General features: G+C 40.1%; 1 protein-coding gene across 1 annotated transcript in view; it reads right to left on the bottom strand.

Annotated features, from left to right (window-relative positions):
- LOC122931422 (sterol O-acyltransferase 2-like) overlaps positions 1–15,219 on the bottom strand; it is a 188,202-nt gene that overhangs the window by 162,859 nt on the left and 10,124 nt on the right. The window contains exon 4 of the mRNA XM_044285496.1: positions 13,443–13,550. Coding sequence (XP_044141431.1) covers positions 13,443–13,550 — 108 coding nt within the window. The remainder of the gene's footprint in view (positions 1–13,442; positions 13,551–15,219) is intronic.

Here is a 15,219-nt window from a genome sequence, read left to right on the forward strand (position 1 = left end):
CCAGGGCACAGTTCTAGAGGATGACTAGGTGGAGGATGAGGAGGAGGAGATGGAGGAGGAGGAGACATGTTCATAGCAGGGTGGCACCCAGACCATCTCATGGCCATCACTGGTGCGTGGCTGGGGGGATACAGAGGACACATACGATACAGCTCCCACAGAGGACAGCTTTTCGTTGCCTCTGGGCAGCCTGGCACACATGAGTGATTACATGCTGCAGTGTCTCCGCAACGACCGCCGAGTTGCCCACATTCTAACTTGTGCTGATTACTGGGTGGCCACGCTGCTGGATCCCCGTTACAAGGACAACATACCGTCCTTAATTCCGTCACTGGAGTCTGATCGTAAGATGTGCGAGGAAAAGCGCAGACTGGTTGACGCGCTTCTGATGGCATTCCCAACTGATAGCGGGGGCACAGTGGAAGCACAAGGCGAAGGCAGAGGAGGAGGAAGATGTCGACAACACAGCTGGGGCACTACCAGCACCTCAGAAGGCAGGGTTAGCATGGCCGAAATGTGGAAAAGATTTGTCAACATGCCACAACAACCAGCACCACCAGCTGATATGGAACATCTTAGCAGGAGGCAGCATTTCAGCAACATGGTGGAGCAGTATGTGTGCACACGCCTACACGTACTGAATGACGGGTCATGGATCCCACAGGACTTGTCCGTACCTTGTGCAGAATCGACATGTATACCGACCTTACCCAACCATTGTTATACTACAGCGCAATTGCTCATTGTTGTATTTTTAATATTTCCCACTCTTTTGGGGTGTACCCTAAAAAAATAATAATAATTAAAACCAAAAACGTGTTGGCTACCTCGTCCTCCTCCACCGCCGCTTCCACCTACACCGCTACATCCACCGCCTCCTCAACCTCCTACTCCCTATGGACCTCCACCTCATACATCAAGATTATTTTTTGTTAATTTTTACATATTTTATTTTATTTTAAGGCATTTCACTCATTTGTCTGATACATTGTCGGGTTTCTTATCCCAATTTTTGGCTTTGATATACCCCAGCTCTACCTAGTGGACAGGTTAATAAATTTCACTAATTTGTCTGTTACATTGTTGGGTGACATTCAACAATTTTTGGCTGTGATATACCCCTGCTCTACCTAGTACACAGGTTAATAAATTTCACACATTTTTCTGTTACATTGATGGGTGAAATTCACAAATTTTTGGCTGTGATATACCCCTGCTCTACCTAGTAGAGATGTTAATAGATTTCACAAATTTGTCTGTTACATTGTCGGGTGAAATTCACCAATTTTTGGCTGTGATATACCCCTGCTCTACCTAGTAGACATGTTAATAAATTTCACACATTTTTCAGTTACATTGTCGGGTGACATTCACCAATTTCTGGCTGTGATATACCCCTGCTCTACCTAGTGGACAGGTTAATAAATTTCACTAATATTTTTGTTACATAGTTGGGTGACATTTAGCAATTTTTGGCTGTGATATACCCATGCTCTACCTAGTGGAAAGGTTAATAAATTTTACTAATTTTTCTGTTACATTGTCGGGTGACATTCACCAATTTTTGACTCTGAAATACCCCTGCTCTACCTAGCGGACAGGTTAATAAATTTCACTAATTTGTCTGTTACATTGACGGGTGAAATTCACCAATTTTTGGCTGATATACCCCTGCTCTACCTAGTAGACATGTTAATATATTTCACTAATTTTTCTGTTACATTGTCGGGTGACATTCAACAATTTTTTGATGTGATATACCCCTGCCCTACCTAGTACACAGGTTAATAATATTCCCTAATTTTTCTGTTACATTGATGGGTTAAATTCACAAATTTTTGGCTTTGATATACCCCTGCTCTACCTAGTAGACATGCTAATAGATTTCACAAATTTGTCTGTTACATTGTCGGGTGAAATTCACCAATTTTTGGCTATGATATACCCCTGCTCTACCTAGTAGACAGGTTAATAAATTTCACACATTTTTCTGTTACATTGTCGGGTGACATTGAACAATTTTTGGCTGTGATATGCCCCTGCTCTATATAGTACACAGGTTAATAAATTTCACACATTTTTCTGTTACATTGTCGGGTGACATTGAACAATTTTTGGCTGTGATATGCCCCTGCTCTATATAGTACACAGGTTAATAAATTTCACTAATTTGTCTGTTACATTGACAGGTGATATTCACCAATTTTTGGCTGTGATATACCCCTGCTCTACCTAGTAGACATGTTAATAAATTTCACTAATTTGTCTGTTACATTGTCGGGTGACATTCACCAATTTTTGGCTGTGATATACCCCTGCTCTATCTAGTAGACTGGTTAATAAATTTCACTAATTTGTCTGTTACATTGTAGGGTGAAATTCGACAAATTTTGGCTGTGATATACCCTGCTCTACCTAGTGGACAGATTAATAAATATCACAAATTTGTCTGTTACATTGTCGGGTGACATTCAAAATTTTTTGGCCGTGATATACCCCTGCTCTACCTAGTACACAGGTTAATAAATTTCCCTAATTTTTCTGTTACATTGATGGGTTAAATTCACAAATTTTTGGCTTTGATATACCCCTGCTCTACCTAGTAGACGTGCTAATAGATTTCACAAATTTGTCTGTTACATTGTCGGGTGAAATTCACCAATTTTTGGCTATGATATACCCCTGCTCTACCTAGTGGACAGGTTAATACATTTCACAATTTTTTTTGTTACATAGTTGGGTGACATTCACCAATTTTTGGCTGTGATATACCCCTGCTCTACCTAGTGGAAAGGTTAATAAATTTCACTAATTTGTCTGTTACATTGTGGGGTGAAATTTACCAATTTTTGGCTGTGATATACCCCTGCTCTACCTAGTGGACAGGTTAATAAATTTCACTAATTTGTCTGTTACATTGTCGGGTGAAATTCACAAATTTTTGGCTGTGATATACCCCTGCTCTACCTAGTACACAGGTTAAGAAATTTTACTCATTTGTCTGTTACATTGTCTGGTAAAATTCACCGATTTTTGGCTGTGATATACCCCTGCTCTACCTAGTGGACAGGTTAATAAATTTCACTAATTTGTCTGTTACATTGTCGGGTGACATTCACCAATTTTTGGCTGTGATATACCCCTGCTCTACCTAGTAGACAGGTTAATAAATTTCACTAATTTGTCTGTTACATTGTAGGGTGAAATTCGACAAATTTTGGCTGTGATATACCCTGCTCTACCTAGTGGACAGATTAATAAATATCACAAATTTGTCTGTTACATTGTCGGGTTACATTCTACAATTTTTGGCCGTGATATACCCCTGTTCTACCTAGTGGACAGGTTAATAAATTTCACAAATTTGTCTGTTACATTGACATGTGAAATTCACAAATTTTTGGCTGTGATATACCCTTGCTCTACCTAGTAGACAGGTTCATAAATTTCACTAATTTGTCTTGTTACATTGACGGGTGAAATTCACCAATTTTTTGATGTGATATACCCCTGATCTACCTAGTGGACAGGTTAATAAATTTCACAAACTTGTCTGATAAATTGACGGGTGAAATTCACCAATTTTTAGCTGTGATATACCCCTGCTCTACCTAGTGGACAGGTTAATAAATTTCACTAATTTGTCTGTTACATTGTTGGGTGAAATTAACCAATTTTTGGCTGTGATAAACCCCTGCTCTACCTAGAGGACAGGTTAAAAAATTTCACAAATTTGTCTGTTACATTGTCGGGTGACATTAAGCAATTTTTGGCTGTGATATACCCCTGCTCTACTTAGTAGACAGGTTAATACATTTCACCAATTTGTCTATAACATTGTCGGGTGACATTCACCAATTTTTGGCTGTGATATACCCCTGCTCTACCTAGTGGACAGGTTAATAAATTTCACTAATTTGTCTGTTACATTGTCGGGTTAAATTCACCAATTTTTGGCTGTGATATACCCCTGCTCTACCTAGTGGACAGATTAATAAATATCACAAATTTGTCTGTTACATTGTCGGGTTACATTCACCAATTTTTGGCTGTGATATACCCCTGCTCTACCTAGTAGACAGGTTAATAAATTTCACAAATTTTTATGTTACATTGATGGGTGAAATTCAAAATTATTTGGCTGTGATATACCCCTGCTCTTCCTAGTAGAGATGTAAATAGACTTCACTTTGTCTGATAAATTGACAGGTGAAATTTACCAATTTGTAGCTGTGATATACCCCTGCTCTACCTAGTGGACAGGTAAAAAATTTCACTAACTTTTCTGTTACATAGTTGGGTGACATTCACCAATTTTTGGCTGTGATATACCCCTGCTCTACCTAGTGGACAGGTTAATAAATTTCACTAGTTTGTCTGTTACAGTGTTGGGTGAAATTCACCAATTTTTGGCTGTGATATACCCCTGCTCTACATAGTACACGGGTTAATAAATTTCACTAATTTGTCTGTTACATTGACGGGTGAAATATACCAATTTTTGGATGTGATATATCCCTGCTCTACATAGTAGACATGTTAATAAATTTCACTAATTTGTCTGTTACACTGTCGGGTGAAATTCACCAATTTTTGGCTGTGATATACCCCTGATCTACCTAGTGGACAGGTTAATACATTTCACAAATTTGTCTGATAAATTGACAGGTGAAATTTACCAATTTGTAGCTGTGATATACCCCTGCTCTACCTAGTGGACAGGTAAAAAATTTCACTAACTTTTCTGTTACATAGTTGGGTGACATTCACCAATTTTTGGCTGTGATATACCCCTGCTCTACCTAGTGGACAGGTTAATAAATTTCACTAGTTTGTCTGTTACAGTGTTGGGTGAAATTCACCAATTTTTGGCTGTGATATACCCCTGCTCTACCTAGTGGACAAGGAAATACATTTCACTAATTCGTCTGTTACATTCTTGGGTGACATTTTACCATTTTTGCCGTGAATATACCCCTGCTTTGCATAGATGACAGGGACATAAATTTAAAAAAATCGTCAGTTACATTGTCAGGTGATATTTTACCCATTTTGCCGTATACAAACCTCTGCTCTGCATAGGTGACAGGGACTTAATATTTGTAAAATCGTCTTTTCAATTGGTGGGTGACATGAACACAGTTTTGCCGTGAATAAACCCCTGCTGTGCATAGTTGACAGGGACTGAAATTTAAAAAAATCGTCTGTTCCATTGGTGGGTGACATTAACCCATTTTAGGCGATGAAAAACCCCTGCTCTGCATAGGTGACAGGAAATAAAATTTCCAAAATTCGTCTTTAATTGACGCGCGACCCCGCCTTTCATTCGATGCTTCAATTTAACAACTTGTCCCACATTTCTGCTCAATCACATTGGAGCCATTGACCTCCCTTGTATGTAATCTCTTTCTCACGCTCCCTCTCTGGCGTGGAACCCTGATTCGCCGTTAACCGTGATTAACATGGTAGGCGCAGAAAAGAACATCGAAAGTTGATAGAGATATTCAAATGGATCAGGCAGAAGTTATCTAGAGTCAACAAAGTGGCAGTAGGGCCTCTCCTGTCTAACGTTTCCAAATCCAAAAGAACCCCAGTGACATTCCCTATAATTTTTTATTAATCATTCCAATAACAGGGCATCTTAAGAGTCCTGTATTGTTATTTATCGTCACTTCCTCACCGACTCGGGAGTGGGTAATTGCTGCGCGCCCCCTCCTTTACTTGGAAGCTTCGACTTCAATAATTTGTCCCACATTTACGCTCGATCACAATTAATTTCATACATTGACCTCCCTTGGATGTGATATCCCTTTCTCACGCTCCCTCTCCGGCGTGGAACCCTGATTTGCTGCTAACCGTGATCAACATTGAAAGTTGATAGAACAGATATCCAATTTGATCGTGGACATCACGGGGACGTGCAAAATGGTGGAGCAGTATGTGTGCACACGCCTACACGTACTGACTGATGGGTCTGCCACTTCAACTTCTGGGTCTCCAAATTAGGCACATGACCTGACCTTGCCCTTTACGCCTTGGAGGTGCTGGCCTGCCCTGCAGCCAGTGTATTGTCTGAACGTTTGTTTAGCGCGGCGGGAGGGGGTCATCACAGGTTATATTTGGGGTTTACCCTAATTTAAACAAAAAAGATACAAAAATAAAAAAATAAAACCAAAAAGCAGTGTAGGCTACCTCCTCCTCCACCTCCGCTTCCACCTACACAGCCACACCCACCGCCTCCTCAACCTCCTACTCCATATGGACCTCGCCCTCCAAGATCAAGATTATTATTCTTTATTTGTACGTATTTTATGTTATTTTAACCCCTTAGGGACCGGGCTCATTTTCACCTTAAGGACCAGGCCATTTTTTGCAAATCTGACTAGTGTCAATTTATGTGGTGATAACTTTAAAACGCTTTGACTTATCCAGGCCATTCTGAGACTGAGATTGTTTTTTCGTCACATATTGTACTCTATGACACTGGTAAAATGGAGTAAAAAAAATTCATTTTTATTTATAAAAAAATACAAAATTTACCAAGAATAAAAAAAAAATGGTAATTTCCAAGTTTCAATTTCTCTACTTCTATAATACATAGTAATACCTACAAAAATAGTTATTACTTTACATTCCCCAAATGTCTACTTCATGTTTGGATAATTTTGGAAATGACATTTTATATTTTTTGGGGATGTTACAAGGCTTAGAAGTTTAGAAGCAAATCTTGAAATTTTTCAGAAATTTTCAAAAACCCACTTTGTAAGGACCAGTTCAGGTCTAAAGTCACTTTGTGAGGCTTACATAATAGAAACCACCCAAAAATGACCCCATTCTAGAAACTACACCCCTCAAGGTATTCAAAACAGATTTTACAAACTTTGTTAACCCTTTAGGTGTTCCACAAGAATTAATGGAAAATAGAGATACAATTTTTAAATTTCACTTTTTTGGCAGATTTTCCATTTTAATAATTTTTTTCCAGTTACAAAGCAAGGGCTAACAGCCAAACAAAACTCAATATTCATGGCCCGATTCTTTAGTTTACAGAAACACCCCATATGTGGTCGTAAACTGCTGTACGGGCACACGGCAGGGCACAGAAGGAAAGGAATGCCATACTGTTTTTGGAAGGCAGATTTTGCTGGACTGGTTTTTTGACACCATGTCCCATTTGAACCCCCTGATGCACCCCTAGAGTAGAAACTCCAAAAAAGTGACCCCATTTTAGAAACTACCGGATAGGGTGGCAGTTTTGTTGGTACTATTTTAGGGTACATATGATTCTTGGTTGCTCTATATTACACTTTTTTTTGAGGCAAGGTAACAAGAAATAGCTGTTTTGGCACCGTTTTTATTTTTTGTTATTTACAACATTCATCTGACAGGTTAGATCATGTGGTATTTTTATATAGCAGGAGGTTGTCACGGACGCGACTATACCAAATATGACAACATTGTTTGTTTCAGTTTTACATAACAAAGCATTTTTTTAGTGTCTCCACATTCTGAAAGCCATAGTTTTATTTATTTTTTGGGAGACTGTCTTGTGTAGGGGCTAATCTTTTTTTTCGGTGTTTTAGTGTCTCCATAGCCTGAGAGCCATAGTTTTTTCAGTTTTTGGGGTGCGTATGACTTTTTGATGGCTTGCTATTACACTTTTTGTGATGTAAGGTGACAAAAAATGGCTTTTTTTTAAACTGCTTTTATTTAAATTTTTTTACAGTATTCACCTGAGGGGTTAGGTCATGTGATCTTTTTATAGAGCAGGTTATTACGGATGCGGCAATACCTAATATGTATACTTTTTTTTATTTATGTAATTTTTACACAATGATTTCACTTTTGAAACAAAAAAATTATGTTTTAGTGTCTCCATAGTCTGAGAGCCATATTTATTTTTAGTTTTTGGGCGATTATCTTGAGTATGGGATGATTTTTGTGGGATGACATGACGGTTTGATTAGCACTATTTTGGGGTGCATATGACTTTTTGATCGCTTGCTATTACACTTTTTGTAATGTAAGGTGAAAAAAAAATGGATTTTTTTACACCTTTTTTTTTTTTACGGTGTTCACCTGACGGGTTAGGTCATGTGATATTTTTATAGAGCATGTTATTACGGACGTGGCTATACCTAATATGTATACTTTTTTTTAATTTACCTAAGTTTTATACAATAACAGCTTTTTTAAAACAAAAAAATGATGTTTTAGTGTCTCCATATTCTGAATCACAAAAATATAGTGGCAAATATGGGGGAACTGCTCAAACCCCAAACACTGTAGCGTGTTTCTCATTGGGGGAGCAGTCCCACCGCATGTGGACCGCAGCAAGCTACCATCCCCAGCAAATAATGTGTACAATGGAGGGCGCCGGCGCGGTCCACATGCACCACAAAGGCATCCTACAAAAAACGGAGCATTGTGCGGATGAAAATATAATTATATAAATCACAGAAAAAAATGCACCAAACGTATATGCCACTGACTATACTAGCTGGTCATACAAGCAGATATTACAAGCTGAGACTTTTGCCAATATATTCCTGTCAGGAACATATCCGTGGCATATCCGTTTGGTGCATTTTTTTCTGTGATTTATATAATTATATTTTCATCCGCACAATGCTGCGTTTTGTGTAGGATGCCTTTGTGGTGCATGTGGACCGCGCCGGCGTCCTCCATTGTATGCATTATTTGCTGGGGATGGTCGTTTGCTGCGGTCCACATGCGGTGGGACTGCTCCCCCAATGAGAAACACGCTACAGTGTTTGGGGTTTGAGCATCTCCCCCATATTTGCCACTATATGTCTGTGGTTCACATGCTGTGGGACTGCTCCCCCAATGAGAAACACGCTACAGTGTTTGGGGTTTGAGCAGTTCACCCATATTTCCCACTATATTTTTGTGATTGTGTTTTATATGTATTGAATGTGCCTTCACCTGCCATTTAACATTCTTTTGCACCTGGAAACCTCCATCACACGGTCTGAAATGGGTGTGGCTTACAGTCTTGCTTTGTTCACATAGCATTAGTTGTCCTACTATGCGGTTGTGTGGAAGCTTGGCTGTGAGCTGGATTTAATCACCTTCAGACCGTGTTCACACCACAGTTAGCGTAGTGGTAGGACCCTTGCCATGCTGAGAGACCGTGACGTGGTGCATGATGGGCTCTGATATGTTCCTGACAGGAATATATTGGCAAAAGTCTCAGCTTTTAATATCTGCTTGTATTACCAGCTAGTATAGTCAGTGGCATATCCGTTTGGTGCATTTTTTTCTGTGATCTCCATATTCTGAGCCATATTTTTTTTTATTTTTTTTTGGTGATTGTCTTAGGTAGGGTCTCAATTTTTGCGAGCTGAGGTGATGGTTAGATTGGTACTATTTTGGTGGGCATACGCCTTTTTGTTTGCTTGCTGTTGTACTTTTAGTACAATTTTTTACGGTGTTCATCTGAGGGGTTAGGTTATGTGATATGTTTATAGAGCCGGTTGATACGGACGCGGCGATACCTAATATGTCAATTTTTTCCCCTATTTTTTCCCAATATTTTTTGTTTATTTGGGGGGAAATTACTTTTTTTTTTACTTGAAACTTAATTTTTGGGGGGGGGGGGGAATTTTCTTTTTAAACTTTTTTTTTCACTTTTTTTATTTTTTGTCCCACTTTGGGACTTCAACGTTTGGGGGTCTGATCCCCTTTACAATGCATTGGCAGTTTGAGTAATACAGTGTGTATTCCTCATACAGCTTCTTGCCTGTGAGATCCAGGGGGCTGGATATCACAGGCTCTTCACCAGAAGGCAGCGGCATTACAGCAGCACGGGGACCCGATGGCACCGCCGATCCCCGCCGGAACAACCCAAAAACGCTGCAAACCGCAGGTCTGAATTGACACCGGACCCCCACTGGCATTGTCCCAGGTGCTTGCTGATTGATTTCAGCAGGCACCCAGTTCCGATCACTGCCGGCCGTGCGGCGATGATCAGAACTACACATGACGTACCGGTACGTCATGTGTCCCCAAGAGGTTAAGTCATTTCGATATCCACATTTGTTTGCAGAGCACTTGCCATGCTCTTAACCATATTTTTATGCCATTTGCAGCCCTCTAGCCCCTTCCATTACTTTTTTAGAGCCATTTTAGTGCTCCAAAGTTCGGGTCCCCATTGACTTCAATGGGGTTCGGGTTCGGGGTCAAGTTCGGGTCCCGAACTCTAACTTTTTGGTGAAGTTCAGCCGGACCCGTCGAACCCGAACATCCAGGTGTCCGCTCAACTCTACTCGCCACTTATACACGGCAAACTGGGCTTTAGAATATTTCACTTCACCGCAGAACGGCAATTAGGCCCTAGTTTTTTAAAACTTTTACACAAAAGGCTTTTCAACAGATAAGTGCAACGATGAATGGCTAATATATTTTTATTTCGCCAGTAATACATGATAAACTGAGCTTTAGAATATATGACTGCACTGCAGAACGACAATTAGGCCCTAATGTTCTTCTACTTTTACACAACACAAACGGATTTTCAACAGATAAGTGCAATGCTGAACAGTGAATATATTTTTATTTTGCCACTAATACTCGACAAACTGGGCTTTAGAATATATCACTGCAAAGATATTTTTTCCTTTTTCCACTAATACATGCAAAAAAGGGCTTTAGAACATACACCGCTGAGCGGAAAATATATTTAACTTTTGCCACTAATACATGACAAAAAGGGCTGTAATTTTCGCACTTCACCACGCAACGACTAATAATCCCCTTTTTTCCCAATAATACAAGCCCAAAAATGCTTTAGAACATATAACTGCACTGCACTAGGGCAAATAAAGTCAAGTCAAGTGACTGCACTAGGGCAAATAAGTCAAGTTTGCCTTTGAAATGATAGGAAAAAACGGACACGGATCACGGACGTGGATGACAATCTTGTGTGCATCCGTGATTTTTCACGGACTCATTGACTTGAATGGGTCCGTGAACCGTTGGCCGTGAAAAAAATAGGACAGTTCATATTTTTTTCACGGACTGGAAACACGGATCACAGACGCGGATGTCAAGCGGTGCATTTTCTGATTTTTCCACGGACCCATTGAAAGTCAATGGGTCCGCGGAAAAAAACGGAAAACGGAACAACGGCAGCGGATGCACACAACGGTCGTGTGCATGAGGCCTTATACGAATGGTTTGCTGGAATTAAAGAGCTGTATAATGGCAATTTGGATCACCAGTCAGAGCAGCAAGGTGTAATCTGATTGTTCCTATTACCCAGGCTGTAACCTCCCCGACTGAACCCTGTTTAACAGAAATTCTGTGGAATTATTCCTCCCTGTCCTTTCCCTACACCTTGAATAATCTTTCCCTGCACTTGTAAATCGTTTTTTTAAACACAATGACGTTTTTCTATCACTGTCCCTAGCGACTGCAGACATCTCTCCCTGCACTAAGTAGACTGGTAAATGGCAGAATCTAAGATGGCTGCCGCTATTTATAGTCCGTGACATCACAGGGCTGTCTGGCTGCATGCATGGTATTGTGGGTGATCCCGCCTTCCCAGAGTTATTTTCTCCATGTCCTCACACATGCAGCAGCCATTTTAGGGAAGAATGTGATTCGTTACCACGTAGTGCGAGGAAATTTGCATTCGGTGCGAATCAAATTTTTCCTGAAATTCGGAACGAATTCCACTTCGTCAGCTTCAATTCGCTCATCTCTAGTAATAATCAATTACTGAGGTTATTCAACGAAGTCTCATGCGACTTTGTGAATAACTTACTTCGGCCCATCGGAGCCCATACATTGTAATACTGTACGGAGACAGATCTCCGTACAGTATTATAACACCTTTTTTTGCGAAGCAGCTACGGATGTAGCATCCAAAGCTCGCTTCGCTCATCTCTACTCTATACCATAAACATCTGATTGGATTTGTGTTTGTGTATAAATTAACACGGAAAAAGCGGAAACCCAGACTCTAAAACTGAGTTCACACTTCAGTTATTTGATCAGTTATTTTCATCAGTTATTGTGAGCCAAAACCCATAGTAAAGGCTACACAGAGGTATGGTATAATGGAAAGATTTCCTCCTGGTTTTGGTTCACAATAACTAATGGAAGTAACTGACCAAGTAACTGAAGTGTGAACTCGGCCTAATGTACACCAACACTGTGTGTGCCTATTGTCCCCTGGCCGGTAAATCGCTTGATCCTCGACAACTTCATTTTTATTAGAGGAAGCTACTCTAAGGCCCTTTGCAGACGAGCGTGTCTGGATTAGGTCCGGATGCGTCCCGGTGCATTGCGGCAAATCCGCTCGAGTAGGTACGCAATTGCAGTCAGTTTTGACTGCGATTGCGTTCCGATGTTCAGTTTTTATTGTGTGGGTGCAAAGTGTTTTGCACGCGCGTGATATAAAACCGACTGTGGTATTCAGACCCGAACTTCTTCACAAAAGTTCAGGTTTGGGTTAGTTGTAGTGTAGATTGTATTATTTCCCCTTATAAAATGGTTATAAGGGAAAATAATAGCATTCTGAATACAGATTGCATAGTACAATAGGGCTGGAGGGGTTAAAAAAATAAAATAAAAATTTAACTCGCCTTAATCCACTTGTTCGCGCAGCCGGCATCTCTTCTGTCTTCATCTGTGAGCAATAGGACCTTTTGATGACGTCGCTGCGTTCATCACATGGTCCATCACATGATCCATCACCATGGTGATGGATCATGTGATGTGCGTAGTGACGTCATCAAAGGTCCTATTGCTCACAGATGAAGACAGAATAGATGCCGGCTGCGCGAACAAGTGGATTAAGGTGAGTTAAATTTTTTATTTTTTTTTTTAACCCCTCCAGCCCTATTGTACTATGCATTCTGTATTCAGAATGCTATTATTTCCCCTTATAACCATGTTATAAGGGGAAATAATAATGATCGGATCCCGATCGTCACCCAGCAACCGTGCGTGAAAATCGTACCGCATCCGCACTTTTTCACACAACCCCATTCATTTCTATGGGGCCTGCGTTACGTGATAAATGCACAAAGAGGAGCATGCTGCGATTTTCACGCAACGCACAAGTGATGCGTGAAAATCACCGCTCGTGTGCACAGCCCCATAGAAATGAACGGGTCAGGATTCAGTGTGGGTGCAAGGCGTTTAACTCACGCATTGCACCCGCGCGGAATACTCACCCGTGTGAAAGGGGCCTAACAGTAGTAAAAGCAACTAATAAAATTAAACTGTGTAAAACAGGATTTTTTTTTTTTACAAAAACAAGCGCAAACACCATTGTAAATATGCCCCTGTATCTTCCACAATGCACTACAGCAGAGAACATTGTACAGACACTTATGCAGCACAGGGCTACACTTAGATAATTGGATGGTTCAATATTTGGATGGCATGTTAGGTCGCAAATCTTCACTTACCTTCCCTGGTCAATAATATCCACAGCAACTGTGCTGATCACAAAAACAAGAAGAACAGCCACAAACATGTGGTAGATGGTTTGGAAGTGTTCCACCTCCATTAATTCACTGTAAAACACCATAGGACATCATCTTAGATACAAACAATTACAAAGCGCTGGCATACACTGTGGATAGTGAACAATAAAAAGGCCACCCCTCCAAATCCTTCCGTATAAATAAAAACCTCCTTATTACTTTATGAGACATACACTGAGCAAAAATATAAACGCAACACTTTCGGTTTTGCTCCCATTTTGCAAAAGCTGAACTCAAAAATCTGAAACATTTTCTACATACACAAAAGACCCATTTCTCTCAAATATTGTTCACAAATCTGTCTAAATCTGTGTCAGTGAGCACTTCTCTTTTGCCAATATAATCCATTGTAGCTGGCCAGCTAAGACCTGTCCTAGCTTGCTAGTATAGCCTTATATGTGTATACAGCTAAACCTGCCAATAACCTTAATACAGTTCCTATGTTTATGTGTTAAAGACAAAAGCAGAGTTATTTACTGTGACATCATGTTTTGGGTGACATATAACTGTTATGTTTTGTGTTCACAGAAGCAGAAAAAGATAATATGCCTTTAAGATTCATTTTGTAATGTAAGGTAAGCAGTGACACACCAGAAACATCAGAATGCATAGTGTTAATCTGTTGTTGCTGAGCAGAAGTCTAGACCAATCACAGCCAGCTTCTCACACAGCAAGAGTTTTCACCAATCACAGCCAGCCTCACACATAGCCTGTCTGGGAATTCCCCCAGCTCCTGCTGCTAGAATCATTATTCACCAGAGACAGGAGCTGAAGAAACATTCATTCCACTGAGAGCTAAGCTTTATGGAAACAAGAGGCCAATATAGGTATTTAAAACAGTTATATAATGTTCATGTTGTTAGTGTTGTGATTAGAACTGTATACTGAACCAGTTATATATGTGTTTACTTACAGTTCCACCAAATTGCAATCATACTGAGCCATACAATTGCAAACTGCAAAGTTCACATACAAATTCAATTGCAAGTTTCAAATAGCAAGCTACAATTGCAAGCATACCATTGCAAGCATTCAGATTCCATATTGCAATCCAAATTGAATACAACGATACCAGATCATACTAAACCAATCAGCAAATAGTCACAGTTAGACCTCATAATTACCTCTCAGAGATCATAAAGTGCTTAAATAACCTAAAGTGAGAGTACAGATACTCAAGAGAGAAATATATCCACAATTTTATGTTGAATGACAAGATTGAACAGTTGAACCACCATCTTATGCATACCACCATTTTGTGATATCTTTTCAACACGTGTTTTGTACATGGACTATCTGTTGCTGAGGCGGCAGTATTTTATATGAAGAAAAGTTGACGTTAATAAAGAAGTTATTTTAAGCATTTGGTGTGCTCTTTAAACCTACTGTTTCCCTAAAATGGTGCTAGAGGAATTACAGAGTACTAGACAGTCTGGTTAGACTAAAAGTCAGAGATATGAAAATTTGTCTAATGCCACAGCGCAAAAGGCACTTCATAGTGCTGCTCCTGCCACATCCATCCCACCTCACAGGTGTGACATATCAAGGTGCTGATTAGACAGCATGAATATTGCACAGGTGTGCCCTAGACTTCCCACAATAAAAGGACACTCTGAAATGTGCAGTTTGATCATACAGCACAATGCCACAGATGTCGCAACATTTGAGGGAGCGTGCACTTGGCATGCTGACTGCAGGA

The sequence above is a fragment of the Bufo gargarizans genome, chromosome 3, assembly GCF_014858855.1.
Source record: "Bufo gargarizans isolate SCDJY-AF-19 chromosome 3, ASM1485885v1, whole genome shotgun sequence".
Classification (NCBI taxonomy): domain Eukaryota; kingdom Metazoa; phylum Chordata; class Amphibia; order Anura; family Bufonidae; genus Bufo; species Bufo gargarizans.